Source organism: Ammodytes marinus (assembly GCF_949987685.1).
Source record: "Ammodytes marinus genome assembly, chromosome: 3".
NCBI classification, from domain to species: Eukaryota; Metazoa; Chordata; class Actinopteri; order Uranoscopiformes; family Ammodytidae; genus Ammodytes; species Ammodytes marinus.
The window spans coordinates 14,955,702-14,972,317 of record NC_137232.1 but is presented as its reverse complement, the minus strand read 5'-3'; the positions used below and the strand labels follow the sequence as shown (position 1 = coordinate 14,972,317).

General features: G+C 38.9%; 1 protein-coding gene across 1 annotated transcript in view; it reads right to left on the bottom strand.

Annotated features, from left to right (window-relative positions):
- Nucleotides 1–16,616, bottom strand: part of prx (periaxin) — a gene marked incomplete at its 5' end in the record, with an annotated part of 45,044 nt that overhangs the window by 14,678 nt on the left and 13,750 nt on the right. The window contains 7 exons of the mRNA XM_080024741.1: nucleotides 17–2,228; nucleotides 2,773–3,020; nucleotides 3,253–3,446; nucleotides 5,014–5,173; nucleotides 6,298–6,423; nucleotides 7,736–7,843; nucleotides 10,603–10,658. Of these exons, the coding sequence (XP_079880867.1) occupies nucleotides 17–2,228; nucleotides 2,773–3,020; nucleotides 3,253–3,446; nucleotides 5,014–5,173; nucleotides 6,298–6,423; nucleotides 7,736–7,843; nucleotides 10,603–10,658 (3,104 nt within the window). The remainder of the gene's footprint in view (nucleotides 1–16; nucleotides 2,229–2,772; nucleotides 3,021–3,252; nucleotides 3,447–5,013; nucleotides 5,174–6,297; nucleotides 6,424–7,735; nucleotides 7,844–10,602; nucleotides 10,659–16,616) is intronic.

The following is a 16,616-nucleotide window of genomic DNA, read 5'->3' as shown; positions in this document are numbered from 1 at the left end:
TGTCCACTCCCTGTGATTTGATCTTTGGTAGTGAGACATCTAAAGATGGCATCTGGAACTTTGGCCCTTTGTCTTTGTGACCTTCCAACTTTATCTGCCCCTCTGGTGATTTCATTGTAGGAAGAGAGATGTCAAACGACGGCATGTTAAACTTCGATCCTTCTTTCACTTCAGGTCCTTCAATATCAACCTCTCCCTCCTTGGTTTTTATCTTTGGGAGAGAGATGTCAAAACTTGGCATTTTAAACTTTTGCCCGCTACCAACACTTCCCTCAAGCTCCATATCGCCCTCCACATTTGCCTTGGGAACTAAGAAATCAACATCTGGAAGTTCAGGGCCTTTTATCTTAATGTCTCCCTTGGGTAGCTTTATTTTTGGGAGAGAAATGTCTATAGATTGGTCGAATTTGCCTCCTTTTGCTTCACCGCCATCCATGCTCAATTGTCCTTCAGGTGACTTAATCTTTGGAAGAGATATTTCATATGAAGGCATTTTAAACTTGCCACCTTTTCCATCAATGTCAACTTCATCATTGGATTTATCTTTTGGGAGAGAAATATCTACTGATGGCATCTCAATTTTCCCTCCTATAATATCAGGACCTTCTAAGTCAACCTCAACCCCAGATGTTCCCATTGGAGGGAGTCTGACATCGAGTGAGGGCATTTTGAACTTCCCTCCTTTTGCAGATGGACTGTCTATTTCAATGTTGCCCTCCATCTTTCCTTTTGGCAATGATATATCAAAAGAGGGCATCTTGATCTGACCTCCGCCATCAATCTTCGGTTCCTCTACATGACCTTCTGGATGTTTAAGCTTTGGTAAAGAGACATCAAAGGTAGGCATTTTGAATTTTCCTCCCTTCCCAGCATGCCCTTCAATGTCACCTTCCATTTTGCCTTTGGGCAGAGAAATGTCAACTGTGGGCATTTCGAATTTACCACCTTTTATTTCAGGGCCTTCCACCTCACGAATATTCATTTTAGGGGGGGAGATGTCAAATGTTGGTGACTGAAATGGTCCTCTTCCTTCAATATCAATCATTGTGGCTTTGCCTTTAGGAAGGGTCAGGTCTAGTTTGGGTAACTTAAAGCCCCCTTCCAAATCGTGTCCTTTGATATTTACTTCTCCTTCAGGTGACTTCATTTTTGGAAGAGATATGTCAAAATCTGGCATTTTGAACGTCCCATCTCCTCCAACATAATAGTCCATATCCACATCCCCACCTTCTGTTTTTACCTTTGGTAGAGAAATGTCAACAGAGGGTAGACTACATTTCCCTGCACCTTTTGGACCTTCGATATCCACATTGGATGATGAGAAATCAACCTTTGGTATGGAGATTTTGGGTGGCTTAAAAGAGCCCTCAACCTCGTCAGGAATTCTGCATCCGGTGTCCAATTCCAAATCAACGTCAGGCACAGAGATGTCAATGGCAGGCATTTTAATTGCTGTTTTCCCAGCTCCTTCAAACTCTGGGAGTGAGACGTCGATCTCAGACTTTCCCTTCACTTTTGGTAAGGAAATATCAACTGTAGGCATTTGAATAGATCCAGCTTTTCCTGAGAGATCAACTTCCATCTTTGGTTTGGTGATATTTGCTTCAGGGAGACCGATCTTATCAACTCCTTTGATTTCTACCTTTGGAGGTATAACGTCTGTGTGAGGTACTTTGATCTCTTTGGTTTTTAATTTGATGTCCCCATCTATCTCATCTGAATGACGTGAGAGTCTAACTTTAGGCAGTTTTAACTTTGGCATTCTTAGCTTTGCATCGCCTTTGCCCAGGTTTACGTCAACTTTTCCCGCTGCTGCCTCTGCATCAACCCCTCCTTTGATGTCTATTTTAGGACCTTCGATATCTGCCTTTCCCTTCCCAGCTTTTCCTGAAGGGAGTGAAAGCTCCATGTCAGGCGTGTTAATCTTAACCCCTCCCTTGTGTACATCCACTTTTTTATTACCAGACAAACTGAACTCCACTGATGGCGGCTGGATGTTCACATTAGGGGGCTTCAGCTCCACAGATCCAGTTTCCAAAGCTGAGGCTGACTTTGTGTGCTTGGTCTTAGGAAAGTTGATTCCGAACTTGTGTCCTTTTTCTTTGGTCTTCGCTTTAGCTGCAGGTATCTCAGGTTGAGAGATATTCACCTTTCCTTCGAGACGTCCTGTTTCTACTTTTCCTCCTGTCTCTGCTCCGGCATATCCCTTTGCTTTCATTCGGGGAAACCTGCAAGGATTGTATGAGGAGAAGATATTAAAATACATTTTAATATGGCCAAAAAATCAAGAAAATATTTAAAAAATAAAACAATTCGATAATCATTTGATGTCAGTAATAGTATTGTCTTTTACTCTTCTTTAGAACTACACAAAGGGTTATAAGTATCAGAGCAGCCCAATTCCTCCAATTTTATTGACATGTAAGCAGCTCAATCCAGTGAATTGGTACAGGTGTCCCAACTTTAGCTGATGACTTTAAAACCCTCTGTCTGGATATAAGCAGTGTTAGAGCAGACTGTGTTTACTACACCATCTGAAGCATTATTTGGACTTTTTTTGACAGCATGAAGTAGTACATTGATATTATTGTTAGATTAGATAGATTATTTTAATTGCAGAGTACATTGAGACACAAACTACTTACATTGCAATAAAAAACGGAAATTCGGAGGTGTTTTAAAACAGTCCAGCAGGTAATTGTGACCATATCAACATGGAAAGATTCAAGATTCAAGAAAAGCAAACACTGAAAGACTAAAAACAAAGCCAACCTGATCTTTTTCTTGGCTTTCCCTACAGCTGCTGCATCTCCGTCTCCTTCTGCGTCTATATTTGCGCTCCCTCTCTGACTCTGTTTAAATTTGGGGAGAGAAAACTCCACGTCCACGTCGCTCACATCCAGCCTAGGGGGCGTTCCCTCTACGACCAGCTCCTCTTTGCGCTTCTCTTTCAGCCTCTTCAGACCAAATCGACCGCCTCTCTTCTTCTTGACCTTGAAAGTCTTACTGCCCTTCACACTCTGAAATAAACACAAACACACACAAATTACAATAAAGATCTGTCAACCACATATTAAGTCCTGCAGTTTGAGTATGAGGCTCGGATTGGATCAAGTATGCAACAAAACCCCAATAAAAGTTGTTTGGCTTGTAAAGAGGTATTTTCAACTATACAATGCAAATTTATAAAAGTCCACAGAATTTATTTGAGGGACTGCATGTCACATTTAAATACAGAATATGATGGATTACCATTTTAGCCATCTTGGCTTTGGGACCTTTGACCTCCACACTGGGCACTCGAGGCCGCACGCTGACCTCTGCTCCAGGGATGGTCCTCTTTAACTGGAAGCAGACCTTATATGGTTCTGCACACTGAAGGATCTTCAAAGCATCTTCATACTTCACGTTGTCAAAGTAGACCTTGGCACTCAGCAGCTGGTCACCTTCGCATGGAAAACGGTATGAATTAACATGTCCAGTGTTAAAACCCGTCACATTAACACCTCCTTGTTTAAATTTCCCTTTTTTTGAGTCAGATGTTAATTTTGCATCCTCTACTTTAATGAGGTGATACCAAATATACAGTATACCATGATAGTGTTGTGGCGTCCTGCATCCAATAGTGAGCAAAGTAGCCAAAAACTGTACTGAGGAACAACCATTTATAAAAACAAGCACTTGAGGAGTAACTAAACCAGTGGTTTAACTTCCTACCTTGCTGCAGTGAAGTATAGGTGTACTCCAGGACCCTGTGACCTCACTGTGTGTTTAAAGGTGCAATTTTCAACCATAAGGTAGCAAAACACTTATAACCAGCCTGGTATTAAGGTATTAAGTAGAAGTAATGGAAACAAAAGCAGTCATTTGAATAATCACTTTAGGAGGAGTATTTGTGGAAAAAGCGTGTGTTTTGGAATTTGGTGTTTTAAATTACTATATACAAAGCATACTTTGGTGTTTTATTGTTACCTCTTTACTTAAAATGTCATCAAACATATATTTTTTCATTTTACAAAACAAAACAAAACAGTTACAAAGAGGAAGATCTCTTTTGCCGTTCTCTTGTCAAACTCATGTATAGTGTCTAGTAAAATATCAGTTGACTGTATAGGCTAAACTGAAACTGAAGGATTGGTTGCTAGTGCAAGTAAAATGCCAGTGTCCCCTTGAGACGGAAAGAAGAACTACGACAGTACATAATATGATTAACTTATTCCATTTTACTGCCCAACAGTGGTCATAGCGAGGAACTACATCAAGGCAAAAGCTCCAGTCAGAGAAGATAACATGGCAATACTTTTAGCGTACTTTCATCATAAATCAAACAGTTCAAATTCTTCAGTTGGGGTATCTGAAGCAGAAATGATCATGAAATGTCCATTTGCTCTCTAGTGGTAACAGCTATGACAACTCCCCCTCTATGGGAAAAATACAAAATCTTAATTCTCATTTTTGCAAGTTAAACAAAAAGCAAAGGGATCCAGGGAGGTTTTGAAACTGCAAGCCCACATTTATCAGTGGAAATAAAACAAATATTTATTCATAATATTACAATTATTCATACAACAGTACTCCGATAGAGGAAAATAAAAAAACAAAAGTGGCACTATTAATCATTGTATTCGGTACGGGTCATGATAAGTAACATTTTCAGGTTTTACAAAATTGACCTAGTGGTTGGAGATGAATTACTTGGTGTAACTACTTTGGATCTGGGATATGATAAAGCTATAAACGTTGTTTTATTATCAATTTTAGAATTTGACCCTTCATAAAAATATAATTCTTATATATTTTATTTAAGGCTTGATAGTGGTCCTGCATATCAAAAAATACTTTATTGACGAAGAAAGCATCAGTACTGGTTCAGAAACCCAGGACACACACTCAGCATGATTCAGATTTTGCAATAAACATAGTTTTTATTTTATTTGGATTATATTCGTTTTAAAGCATTGAGTATGTTTGCTAAAAGCTCTCCCTGAATGCGTCAGTTGAGCCTGCAGGTACCTTCCTGTAGACTGAGATGTTTAGCAGCCGGTGAGTCTTTGAGGACGTCTTTAACAAAGATCCCTCGCTGTCCTCCGCCGGTCACACTGTAGCCGCTCGCTCCAGCCCCCGCTTCCGTCTCCACCAAAATCTCCACCAAGCTGGAGCCTTCCTCCCCACTCTGAAACACACACAAAAACACACAAACCTTAGTATCAGAGAGAACAAAATAATACAAAGATGCTAGCAAAATTTTGTTTTGGGCTCTGAAGATTTGTCTTCATCTAAGACTGACTTACAACAATGGCCGTAGTTGTAGCAGTTATACTTTACATACATAATTTTCCACATGCTGAAAAAAAGTGAAATGTTACAATCTGATCAGGATAACTTGAAAACACTGTTATGTGTTTCTTTTAATTGTGTGGAAGAAACCCTATAGACTTAATTTGTCTGAATTATAAAGTGATGAATTTAAAACATAGTAGAATACACGTTAGAGATTCTGTCGATGCCAGAGTCCACAAAATAGAAAGTGTTATCACTCAAGGACATGCACCAGAGATGAAACTAAATGCTCTTCCTTGTACTATAGGTAAGGTGAAACTTGCGCTTCAACACTGTTTTATATGTTTTGTTTTACTTCCTTGCTGGAGTGCAGAATTTACTAAACAGTTATTTGTCACTTCACACTTTACTTCTAAAGCCAATTTATCCATTTAGGTGTCATGGAAGAAAGGTCACTTTTTCCTTGGGTTACATCCACTTCTCCAGTGAGCGTCCACAGAAAATAACTTGTAGACGACTTATAAAGGACAACATGAATTATTAACCATTGGAGTGAGTTTATATGCATCGTCATCCGTCCCCGTCTCTGTCTCAAACTTCCGTAACTAATGTTAATGGAAGTTAAAGGTGTAGTCAGCAATTCTGGAGAATGCTTGTTTTCAAAATTCCTTTTTGTCCAAATCAGTGTATATCCCCTCACGATCCACAACCTGTCCTCAATGTGTGTGCACTGAAAAAAGATCAAGTGTTAATACATAGCCTTAGCTCTGTAAATAGGCATGTTGCTAGCTACGGTGGGCACCCTTTGTTTACATACCAGTTTAAATAACCTAGGCAAGATAACACAATTCACAGTACGGCAGGTATTATTGAGATTGAGATATTCACTGATTTTGACAAAAATAGTTTTGGGCAACAATCGCTGACTCCACCTTTAAAACAGAGGGTAAATTATGATCAATGAATTCCTATTTCAACCTGGGAAGTCACATTAACCATTCAGTTCTTAAGACTTACTGTCTGTTCGTCTGTTGGATCTGAGTCCATCTCTGGTTGGGCCAGTTGGCAGGTCGACTCTCTAAGATGACTTCTCTTCTGACTCAACACCTGCTTCAGCTCTGCATGGAGCTTCTCCTTCTGGACCTGCAGACAACACAGAGGGCACAGGGTCCGTGTGTGTGAGAGGATCGGTATAATGTAGGGGGATGTCAAAAGAATAACTCAAAATCAACCAAGCAATTTTAGAAAAGTGTTGTTTAAATGACATTACCAATATTTCTTTGGGGGCATTTACCTAAAATCTGATAGTGTTAATCCACTACAATTTCTTAATTATGTACTGGTCAATTTTAGAAGATCGCAATTATTAAAATTATGATGGTGAAATTGACTATGGTTATATATGGTATTATAGTTTGAAGTCATTGCTTTTATACTAAAGTAGACAACAGATCAAAAAAACAAATAGGTTTTTTCCTGTTATTACTTATGATAATAAATGTCATTATCTTAATGTGTTAAAACATCCACAATGTTTAATGAAGCCACAGAAAGAGTTAAAACATTCAGACAACCATGTAATCAATAATATCAAACTATTATGGTGATGTAGTAATATAAACATTTCTATAAATATTAGTAGCTGCTATAGTTATGTGTGCAGCTATGATTTTTCCTCTGTGGAAAAGAAACCTTCATCTTCTGTTGTTAGCTAATATGACATTTTTGTCTGAAACCAGCAGCAGCCTCAGTGTCTCGCGACAAGCAGCAGCACAAAAACTCTTAAAGTGCTAACGTGCTGCGTTTTCAGTCCATGAATGTGGGTCAGATTGTGTTTACCGCGACCCTGTTCCCGACACCTGCGGCACCTGTGGTTTCAGATCTGACATATTCAGAAGTGTTTTGTTGTCAACGTTGCGTCCGGCACCTGCTGCGGCGTGAAAAAGAAAACCATGACTGGCATCTGTGCTGAGCTGGGGGAAATGAAAGGTTGTTTATGTGGCGGACAATGACCTCAGCAGATTGGGCTCGGACTATTGTGATCCGGTTTGAATGGGCCTGGTGGCTGCTGGGGTCAGTCACAATGCTGCATTCCCCTTTTCCCAAGTATATCCGATGAGAAATGGAGTTCATACATTTAAAAAAAACATTTTCTCTGTTTGGGGGTCCTCTGTTCAAAGTCAGAAGGAGTAATCCAAATATGCGTCCAATGACAGTGGCAGCGTCCATTTTAATCTCAGTTAATATGAACAACAGTTTTCCTTGAAAAGGTTGCTTTGAATTTTTAAATCTCATCTTGTTGTGTCCTGGATGAGACACTGATGTATCATACCACCTTTATCAACATACTCTTACATCCCTGGAGATGCATTTATGTATTAATGGATTCATTCATTAACGGATGTGTGTGTGTGTGTGTGTGTCAATGTTTGTGCATCCCGGCAGTGTGTCTCACCACTCTCTCTGGGCTCTCCTGTTCGTCTGTGGAGCCGCTGTGGTGAGGGTTGCGTTGTGGGGCGGAGGGGGATCTGTTAGAGGGGGGTGACCGCCTCTTGTCTTTTACCTGCTCACACAGCAAAAGATAATGTTAAGCCACGTTGAAATGTTCATGCAGATTCAGAAGCAGGTTTCCAGGTGGTTTTACCCCTGAACTAACTCAGCTCCGTAGCAGCTTTGTACTGCAGCTTCTGGGACATTGGTATGAGAAAGCCAGCTGCTTAAGCTACTTACTGTAACAGAAGAAAACTGACTCCTAGGTTTAAATTAGAGATGGGACAGATCCAATCCACCATCAATATCGGGTGTCAATATGATTCATTTATCGTATATCGAACTGATTTCAGCAGTCCAAGGACAGATCCATAGTATTCCATAGTCTGATTAGGTAAATACAGGTGTAGTTCAAATATATGTCTATATACTGTATATAATATGTTACAGTGTGCATGTGAGCCTCAGTGAAATATAAGCTGTGGGTTTGCTGCCCACTGAGGTATTCTGTATGCTGACCATGCGTCGCTACTACCAATCCACTTAACTGGAGGATATGGTCATGACACCCATCTAATAAAATCAGTTGCAGTAAAAAAAAACTACAACATGACTTTTTATCTCTGAGGAAATTTAACTTTATTTCAGCTCCTGTGTAAGTTCTTGATCACTTGTTTCAGGAGAGCTTGGGGGTAAAAATGTAATATTTCACTTCTGATAACTTAACTGGATTATTGTTGTTTTACCCTTTACCTCCTTTCTGTAGGAAACATGCCGTGTCCCAGCCTCCCATATCTCCTTCCTCTACTTGTATCATAAACTCTCACATAGTCAATCTTGTTAAAAACATCCTGTCTTAGCACTTCACCTGTTCTCACCAGGCTGCTGTGACCTCTGGCACTTACATCTACACATTATCAGTGCAGAATCCATTAATGTACTATTATAATTATTAATTTTATGTTTCAAAAAGATAGATACTTGCCACTTACAGCTACTTAAAAAAAAAACGTCACTCAAAGCTGTTGAAAACAATTATTTTGTATCCTGTGTATGAGGTTAAGTATCAAAGTGTTGTGTAACTAGTATAATGTTATAATGCACTAACTATGATCAAAGAACCCTAATGTCCTCAGTAAAGTAAATTCTTGTGCAGCAACGAACAATAACGTCTGTCTAAGCTCAATTTATTCGTCACATAAGAGAATCGCTCCAATTAGTCAAAGTTTACCTTCAGAGATGAAGTGCAGCGTGTTGCTGAGTACCATGGGACTTTTAACCCATTGATGACTATGGCAATCTAGGATGCATGTCCTTAAAGGCCTACTTCACCGGTGGGAATATGAAGGTGTATTGAATTCTGAGATCCCATGTAGTATAAATGTGCAAAAAAAAAAAAAAAAATCGGTTCATCCTAGCCTGAGAAAAGGCAGAAAGAGTGTTTTTTTTAACCCTATATTAATCTTACTGTGACATCACAGTAAGATAAATATAGGGTTAAAAAAAAAATTACTTTGTAAATATTACTGTGATGTCACAGTAGGAGAAATCACAGTAATATTTACAAAGTAAGGTTTTTTTTTTAACCCTATATTTATCTTACTGTGATGTCACAGTAAGATTAATATAGGGTTAAAAAAACACTCTTTCTGCCTTTTCTCAGGCTAGGATGAACCAATTTAATTTTTTTTTGCACATTTATACTACATAGGATCTCAGAATTCAATACACCTTCATATTCAAACCGGTGAAGTAGGCCTTTAATGCCTGAGGGTTTTCGGAAAAAATAGTACGAATTGTCAACGTCTACCAAAACCTTAATATCTAAGCCTGTGTAGCGCATAGAAACATGAAATAAAATACATTTAAAAGTTAAGGTTCACAGGTTGTATTTAAACATGCTCCCTTAGCGCTTACAAACCAACAATTTTTTCTAAAAATCGTCAAAATTAGATGGGGGAGAAAAAAAAGAATAAATAATATAAAATATTTAAAAATAATGTGCTAAATGAGGTTATAATCCTGCTTATTTTTAGCATGTATAGTAGTGACTGAGTGTGCAGTGGAGGGATAAAGATAGACAGATATAGAAAGGAGGAGATAGCTTTATTTTATTATTTAGTTCAGTTATCACTGGCACCATAAATCCGACTTCCCAGTACAACTGGAACGCAGACTCCCTCTGTCGGGAGCCGATCAGCTGGTCCAAACGGCTGTATGCCACGGAGATGAAAACGAAACTGAAATTTAACTATCGCCTGGCTGGGCTGAATTTGAGTTGGAGCAGCAAAATATAGCCTAAATTCATAAACATTGTTAATAAATAGATGCAATGTGTTGTGTGATTTTCGTCAGTAGCCTATTGTAGACCTAGATTCTGGCTCCGAACGCCACTAACTGTTCTGTAATACACTATCGCCAACACAGCCGGCTTATTTTTTTAATTAGGCCTATTCATTTTAATTTTAATTTTTATTTAATTTAATTTTTTATTGACTGATTTTCGGCAAACCACACAACTTTTGGGTGGTCACGTGGTCTTAAAAAAATGAACAAACCTCACCTCATGTGTATTTGAACCAATGACGGTGCATTCTATGCTGCTCATGCCACGAAAATTAGATAAAGTAACAATGCTGCGCTAGGCAGTATCAGACAGGAGATACAATGTAGCGTCACGCAGCAGCCGTCATCAATGGGTTAAAAGGGATTGAGACTAATAAAACATCCATGTTTATCATCTCTACGGCCTGCTCATGTAGGCGCCAAGGCTCTCACAAAATAATAACAGCAGTAGCGTGGAAGCTTTGTGTATTTGCATGAGCTACTTACGGCTGGATCTCTGGTCTGGCTGAGAGCATGGCTGTCCTCGCGGTCTCTGTCAGAGTCTGCAACAGAGAAAATACAACTCTAGGTTATTCTGGTGTTTGCAATAACTTGGTGCTTATCTTTTTTAATTAAGAGGAGACTGCAGGGAAAGTTAATTAATTTTTAAGTGTTTCATAATATTGCACATAGAAGTCTTCACCAGCACTAACTTTTCCAAACATTAATTCAACTGCCCGATAACCTCAAATGGTCTGAAATAAGACAAAAATTAAGTACATATTAAAATGAATAGATAATTGTTCTGCTCCAACTTTATCTTATTATGAGTTAAAGGTACCAGTCTTTGTTTAATATTTTTCTTTTTACAAATAGTGTTCATATTCATATAAACTTGAGGAAATAATCTACAGTATCTAACTACTGCTTCAGGCTAAGTTGGGCAAATGCATTTTAAGCGTCTGCTCTAGTCACATAGCTGTCTGTTTTACAGTAAGCTTCTTGGACGGCTGTCTTAAGATTCTTTCCATAGTCTTGGTTGAACCTCTGCTCGGCTACCCAAGCCCTAACCATTCCAACCAAGTGGAATGGAGTTTCTTTTAGGAAACTAATAATGATCCTTTTACAACAGCCAAACAACAAATATTTTTCCCAAAACAGCATTAGTAACAACTGTATAAAATGAGCCTGAATATTAAAAAACTAATTTACTCTGATTTAACTGATGCAACACTTAAAGTGAAGTGGACTAGACCAAGATGTCGCAGACCAGATACCATGACACTCTTCCTGACGTTTTGATGTCTACTTAGACACCTAAGGATTCCAGGGTGGCAACTGTTTTTCAAACACATTTGATATCTATCGTCCAGTCACCACAGAGTGCTGCCAGCGGGAAACTAATAAAGCTGGGTGTTTGTAGTACCAACTGTAAAACAAATATAATTCACTTTAGCTTGCAGAAATAGTTCTGCTGTATTAAAGTTTTGGTTATTGCTTTTCTAAAAAAGGTGCAGACTCAAGCCTCAGGACTCCAGGCAAATGGCTGACGCATGCTGCAAAGAAAAAGTCCCTGAAATCTGACTTGACTGTTCGGTGAATTAGTTATGTCATACCAGAAAAAAAATAAACATGGACAAACAGGGTTAAAAACTAATGTGGTCTCTGGGATCTAAGGCTTCAACTAACTAACAAACAAACTCATGAGCACATAAGCACATTGTTTTAAATTGTTTTACTCTACATATGTTGACCATTGTGTCTTTACATGTGTGAGAATGTTAGATGTGTGATTATATTTTGAGCACCGTTTCAGGCAGTGCACAATTTCCTTGTACTGTATGTACCATGGGATGACAATAAAGGAATCTTTAACTTTATTTTTATCTTGATAACACACGTCATACATTCAACCAATAGCAAGCCATGGCTGACAACGTGCCATTACTTTAACCAATCACGAGCCAAGGCTGACTGCATCCTAATTAAATATTCTGTACATCTAATAAAGATACAAACTTTAATATAATTCTATAAATGGCTCTTACACTGAGCACAGAGTTGTGTTGTGTGAACTAATTAACTGATCTAAAAGTAAATTTTGAAGTCAACAGTATATCTATAAAACAGCAGCACCTGGGCAGCAGTCTAGTCTGTTAGAATAACCGTGTATTTTTAAGACTTTAATATTCAAAGAATGTGTAGTAGCCCATCCCCTGGTCAGTTTACCATCACCTTTCTGCTAGTTCAGGACTCACACTCGACTCTGTCTCTGTGGCCCCCGGCAAACTCATTCCTAACAATCCTGCTTTCATGTGATCACTTTTTTAACTGCCGCTTTGGTTAGGTATGTGTGTGTTTGTGTGTGTGTGTGTGTGTGTGTGTGTGTGTGTGTGTGTGTGTGTGTGTGTGTGTGTGTGTGTGTGTGTGTGTGTGTATATATTTGTGGTCGCACAAGGGAGAAAGCCCATCCGTGTGTTTGAATTATTGTGCGTGTGTGTGTGTGTGTGTTTTTGGACGTGTAGAGTGTCAGCGTGGATGTCGTGCCTGTTTGGGTGGGTTGGAGGTATCTGGTATCTAGCAGGTCACGGGGACACATAACATACATTCACAGCGCTGCCCACCCCTCACTGTATCCGTCACACAGGAGCAGCGACAGGCATTAATGGAATAGGACACATTTTGGAAAGATAGACCCTTCACTCATGAAGTGATATACCTGTACATTTTAAGTGATGAGAACGCAGACATGAAAAGCATCCCTGAGACCCTGGTAGATCATACAGTCTATGGTAGATCACCAGCAAGCTAAAAGTACTTTTTTTGACGTTATTGACTGTACATATAAATGCATCATCTACTTTTGGAAACTGACGATCTGCAGAACAGGTTGATGATTTTACTCTTTTGTTTCATTATAAAATCCAACATCTACAAATGAAAGATTGTATGAATGAAAGATAATTTTGCTGTATAAAGATTCTGGTGCATTTTTAAAAACATGCAGGTAATTCAGCTAATTTTTGAACAAAAAATCTTACATAGTTTAGACATTCCAACATATGTTGGTCACAGACTCAACAAACAGAGATGTTCATCATTCCTTGTTGAGGTTCAGGCTTTTCTCGCTATTATTTTTGTGTCGGGTGACTGACAATGTATCAGAAGCAACAACAGGTGCACCCACTACGCTGTTGTACTAATGGCATGAAAGTGGCAGAGCACAAAGAGCAGAGACCACACAACAGTGACAGCTATGTCACTTGTAAATGTTGTTTGTATAAGTAATCTTCTAAGTTTTAAGTTTGCAGGAAAAAAAAAAAGTTTTCTGAGCTGGGTTTAGAAGCTGTTGCCAAACCTTTAGAGAGAAAACGGTTTATTTCAGTTCAAGTACATCGATCAGCCACAGTCAGACTTGTGAAGGTTTGCAACGGGCAGCAGCTTTAAACTGCAGCTCAGGGTGACAGACAGACTGCAGCAGGTGGAGGAGGTGGCACTCCCAGGACAGAGCAGAGGAATGGAGGGATGGCAGAGGAGGACGAGGTGAAGATTTGAAATGCCTCGCGGCCCGGTCTTATTATAGATCAGACCCACACATCTGCATGCCTCCACACGCCTGATGAATGCCCCGGTCTGCATGGACCCATACCATTCTGCATAAGAGTTTAGGGAAGTGTGAGAAAATCCCCAAAATTCGTAACAAACTGGGAACTCTCTGTCTTACAAGGCCAGAGATGTAGGCAGGAAAATTAAAGCTAGTTAAAAAATATCAGATTCGTCTATTCAGGACAGTTTGTATTAAATCTTTCTTTTAGTATGTTTCGACATTACATTTTTGACCTTTTATTTATAATATGTTAACTTATGGTACACAAAATAGCCAAAAATCTCAAAATTGATCAGTGGTTTGAAAAAATTATGTTTTTGCCTGCAGTGTCTCATCTTAAATGTCCTCTTTATATATGTTTCAAAATTAAAACATTTTAAAACGTTGAATTAACATTAAAACACACCCTAGAAGTAATTCAGGGTTGCTGTTTGTTGAAAGTGAAATAACATAGTTCGACCATATAATTAGCAGATAATGCAACATTTGGATTCATCACTCTCTGTCTTAGTAGTAATTGTGAACTTATTTTTCTACTGTTGCTCTCAATGACAATTTAATAATGAATGAGACATACACCGAGTTGGAATAAGAGTTTTATCAAACATTAAGGTATTGGAGACTCAAATTAAATTCCAGACGAATTGATATCATTTGATTTAGTCTTCAGACTGTTGTACAAATCAGCCTTTACAACATAGCTGCACCATGAAAATAGTCTCAGGGTCTTGTGAAAATCAGATTTCATCTCAAAGGAAAAATAAATGAAAGAATAACTGGTAAACAAGTTAATTCTTTGGTTGTAAAATTGTTTGTATTTTTGCAGTGGCACAGACCGACATCAAAGATACACAGGCTCAGTCTGACAGTCACATCCCACAGGCTGTGAAGGCACTGATGAACACACAAGCCTCAAACTTGATCAAAGTGCTTTTCACCGATGCACCAAAGTAACAACCGAGTCTAAATGAAAAAAGCTGTGAAAAAAATATCCAGGAGGCAAAATCAAAATCAAAAGAGCTCACACAAGTGAACGGATGTTTGCTTTTTGTCTGCAATGCTGCACACACACACAGATTAAATGTCACATTGTCTTCTGGAGATAATATTCAGTAATTAAAATGAATAATCATATTTCCAAATGAATCACAAGGTATTTAAACTCCTATGAATGCACTGGGCCAGAGGCAAAGCAAACCCTGCTAATATGATCCAAGGCAGATACCATGAAGCTCAAGATTCGTCATGAGCTCTGGCTGCCTGGCTGCTCTCACGACGGGCTCTGAATTTTAAAGATCAGAGGAAAACAAACCAGAGAGATAAAGAGCTTGTTGGCGCTGTCAGCCACTCTGCAGTTTGTCTAACAGCCACTGGATTAAGTTGTCTCCAGAAGGTTTGATAAGGTGGCGGCTGGGTTTGTTAGTGAGGTCATAGTGAGTGGAGAAGAAGGCTTAAACACAGGTCCGACAGCCTCTTTCAACTTCAGCTCAGAGTCTGTGCAGAAAGGCTTAAGTCACAACTAAATCAGTGAGGCCTTATTTACTTTCTGTGTCAGTTTGACATGTCTTCAATCTTGGATTTTTTGGAAGTGTGCCGGAACCTATTCACACCAAGAAGCTGCAGCATTTAATTTTTAATGCTGGTAATAATACCGAACCTGTGCCGCTAACATTTTTTCCGGAGCATCACATGCTCAAACACCAGCAAATTAAATTGTGAAGTGTTACAAGAAATGGATAAAATCTTCAGGATTTTCACCTCTTTTGTTAAAGCGGCCTGAATTCATATGTTTCATCATTTCATGGTAATTTTAAAACAATGTGAAAATTATTCACAACATGCACTTTTGTATCAATGTAAAAAGTGTTGCTTGTGATGAACCCAACAGAGAATTGTCATCTGAATCTGCAGCTCCCCCTACTTTTATGGAGCTTTTTTTTAAGCGAGTTCCAGCTCATTGTTTATTTGTATGGCCGCAACCCTATGTGTTGACTATACAACAGGCAGCAGCTTTCTGCAGAAAATTTGTACAAAACTCACTGTATTCTACCTGTTTAGCAGCAAACAGACACACTTAGAGTGAAGCAATATGGTTAAATGTATGTTAAAATGGACGAGACTTACTTTTTAATTGGTAAAAGAATGTTGGGAAGATGGTAAGGAATGTTGTTACAGTTAATAAAAAGGCAAATGTTAATTGCAAGAGCTGTGATTCCAAACTCCAAACTGCTGCATTAAAAGCTCATGTACTACATCATCTACCTGCCATCGGTGTATGAATAGGTGAATGTGGTAAGAAATGTACAGTGGCTACAAAGCGCTATATAAGTCAAGTCCATTTACCATTTACTATTTTACCTCTACACCTTCACTCCCCACCTAACTCAAATGTTCTATTTTAAATGGTGAGATTTCTCCAGTATGGACATAATTTAAAAGGTATGTATTTGTAAGGTCACACATTGATTGTAGCCGCAAAACAACATTACACTACTTCGTCATCAATCAAACAACTCCCAGGAGTCATATGAGACAGGAAATCCTAAACGTGGTTAACTTTAAGAGTGTGAGCCAATGTCCTATTTTTTTACGAGGACATTCTCTTTGGAAGCATGACAGATAGCAGCGACCCCTCAAACCGGTCCAGACATCTCTCACGGAATGTGATTGTGTGATGAGAGCTAAATAGTTTGTGTTGTTGTCCTGCTCTGACTTACAGCAGCGGCCTTGTGAAACTGAGCCTGCTGCTATAATCTTGCTCGAAGCCCATTAAAGAAAGACAAGTTAATAATGTTACAGCTGGTGTCAGGAATGGGAGGACCCGAGTGTCAGGTGTCCATGCGAAGAAAACAACCACCAATATGTCCTTTAATGGTGGAGTCAGTGATTTGGAGAATGCTTGTTGTGAAAATAT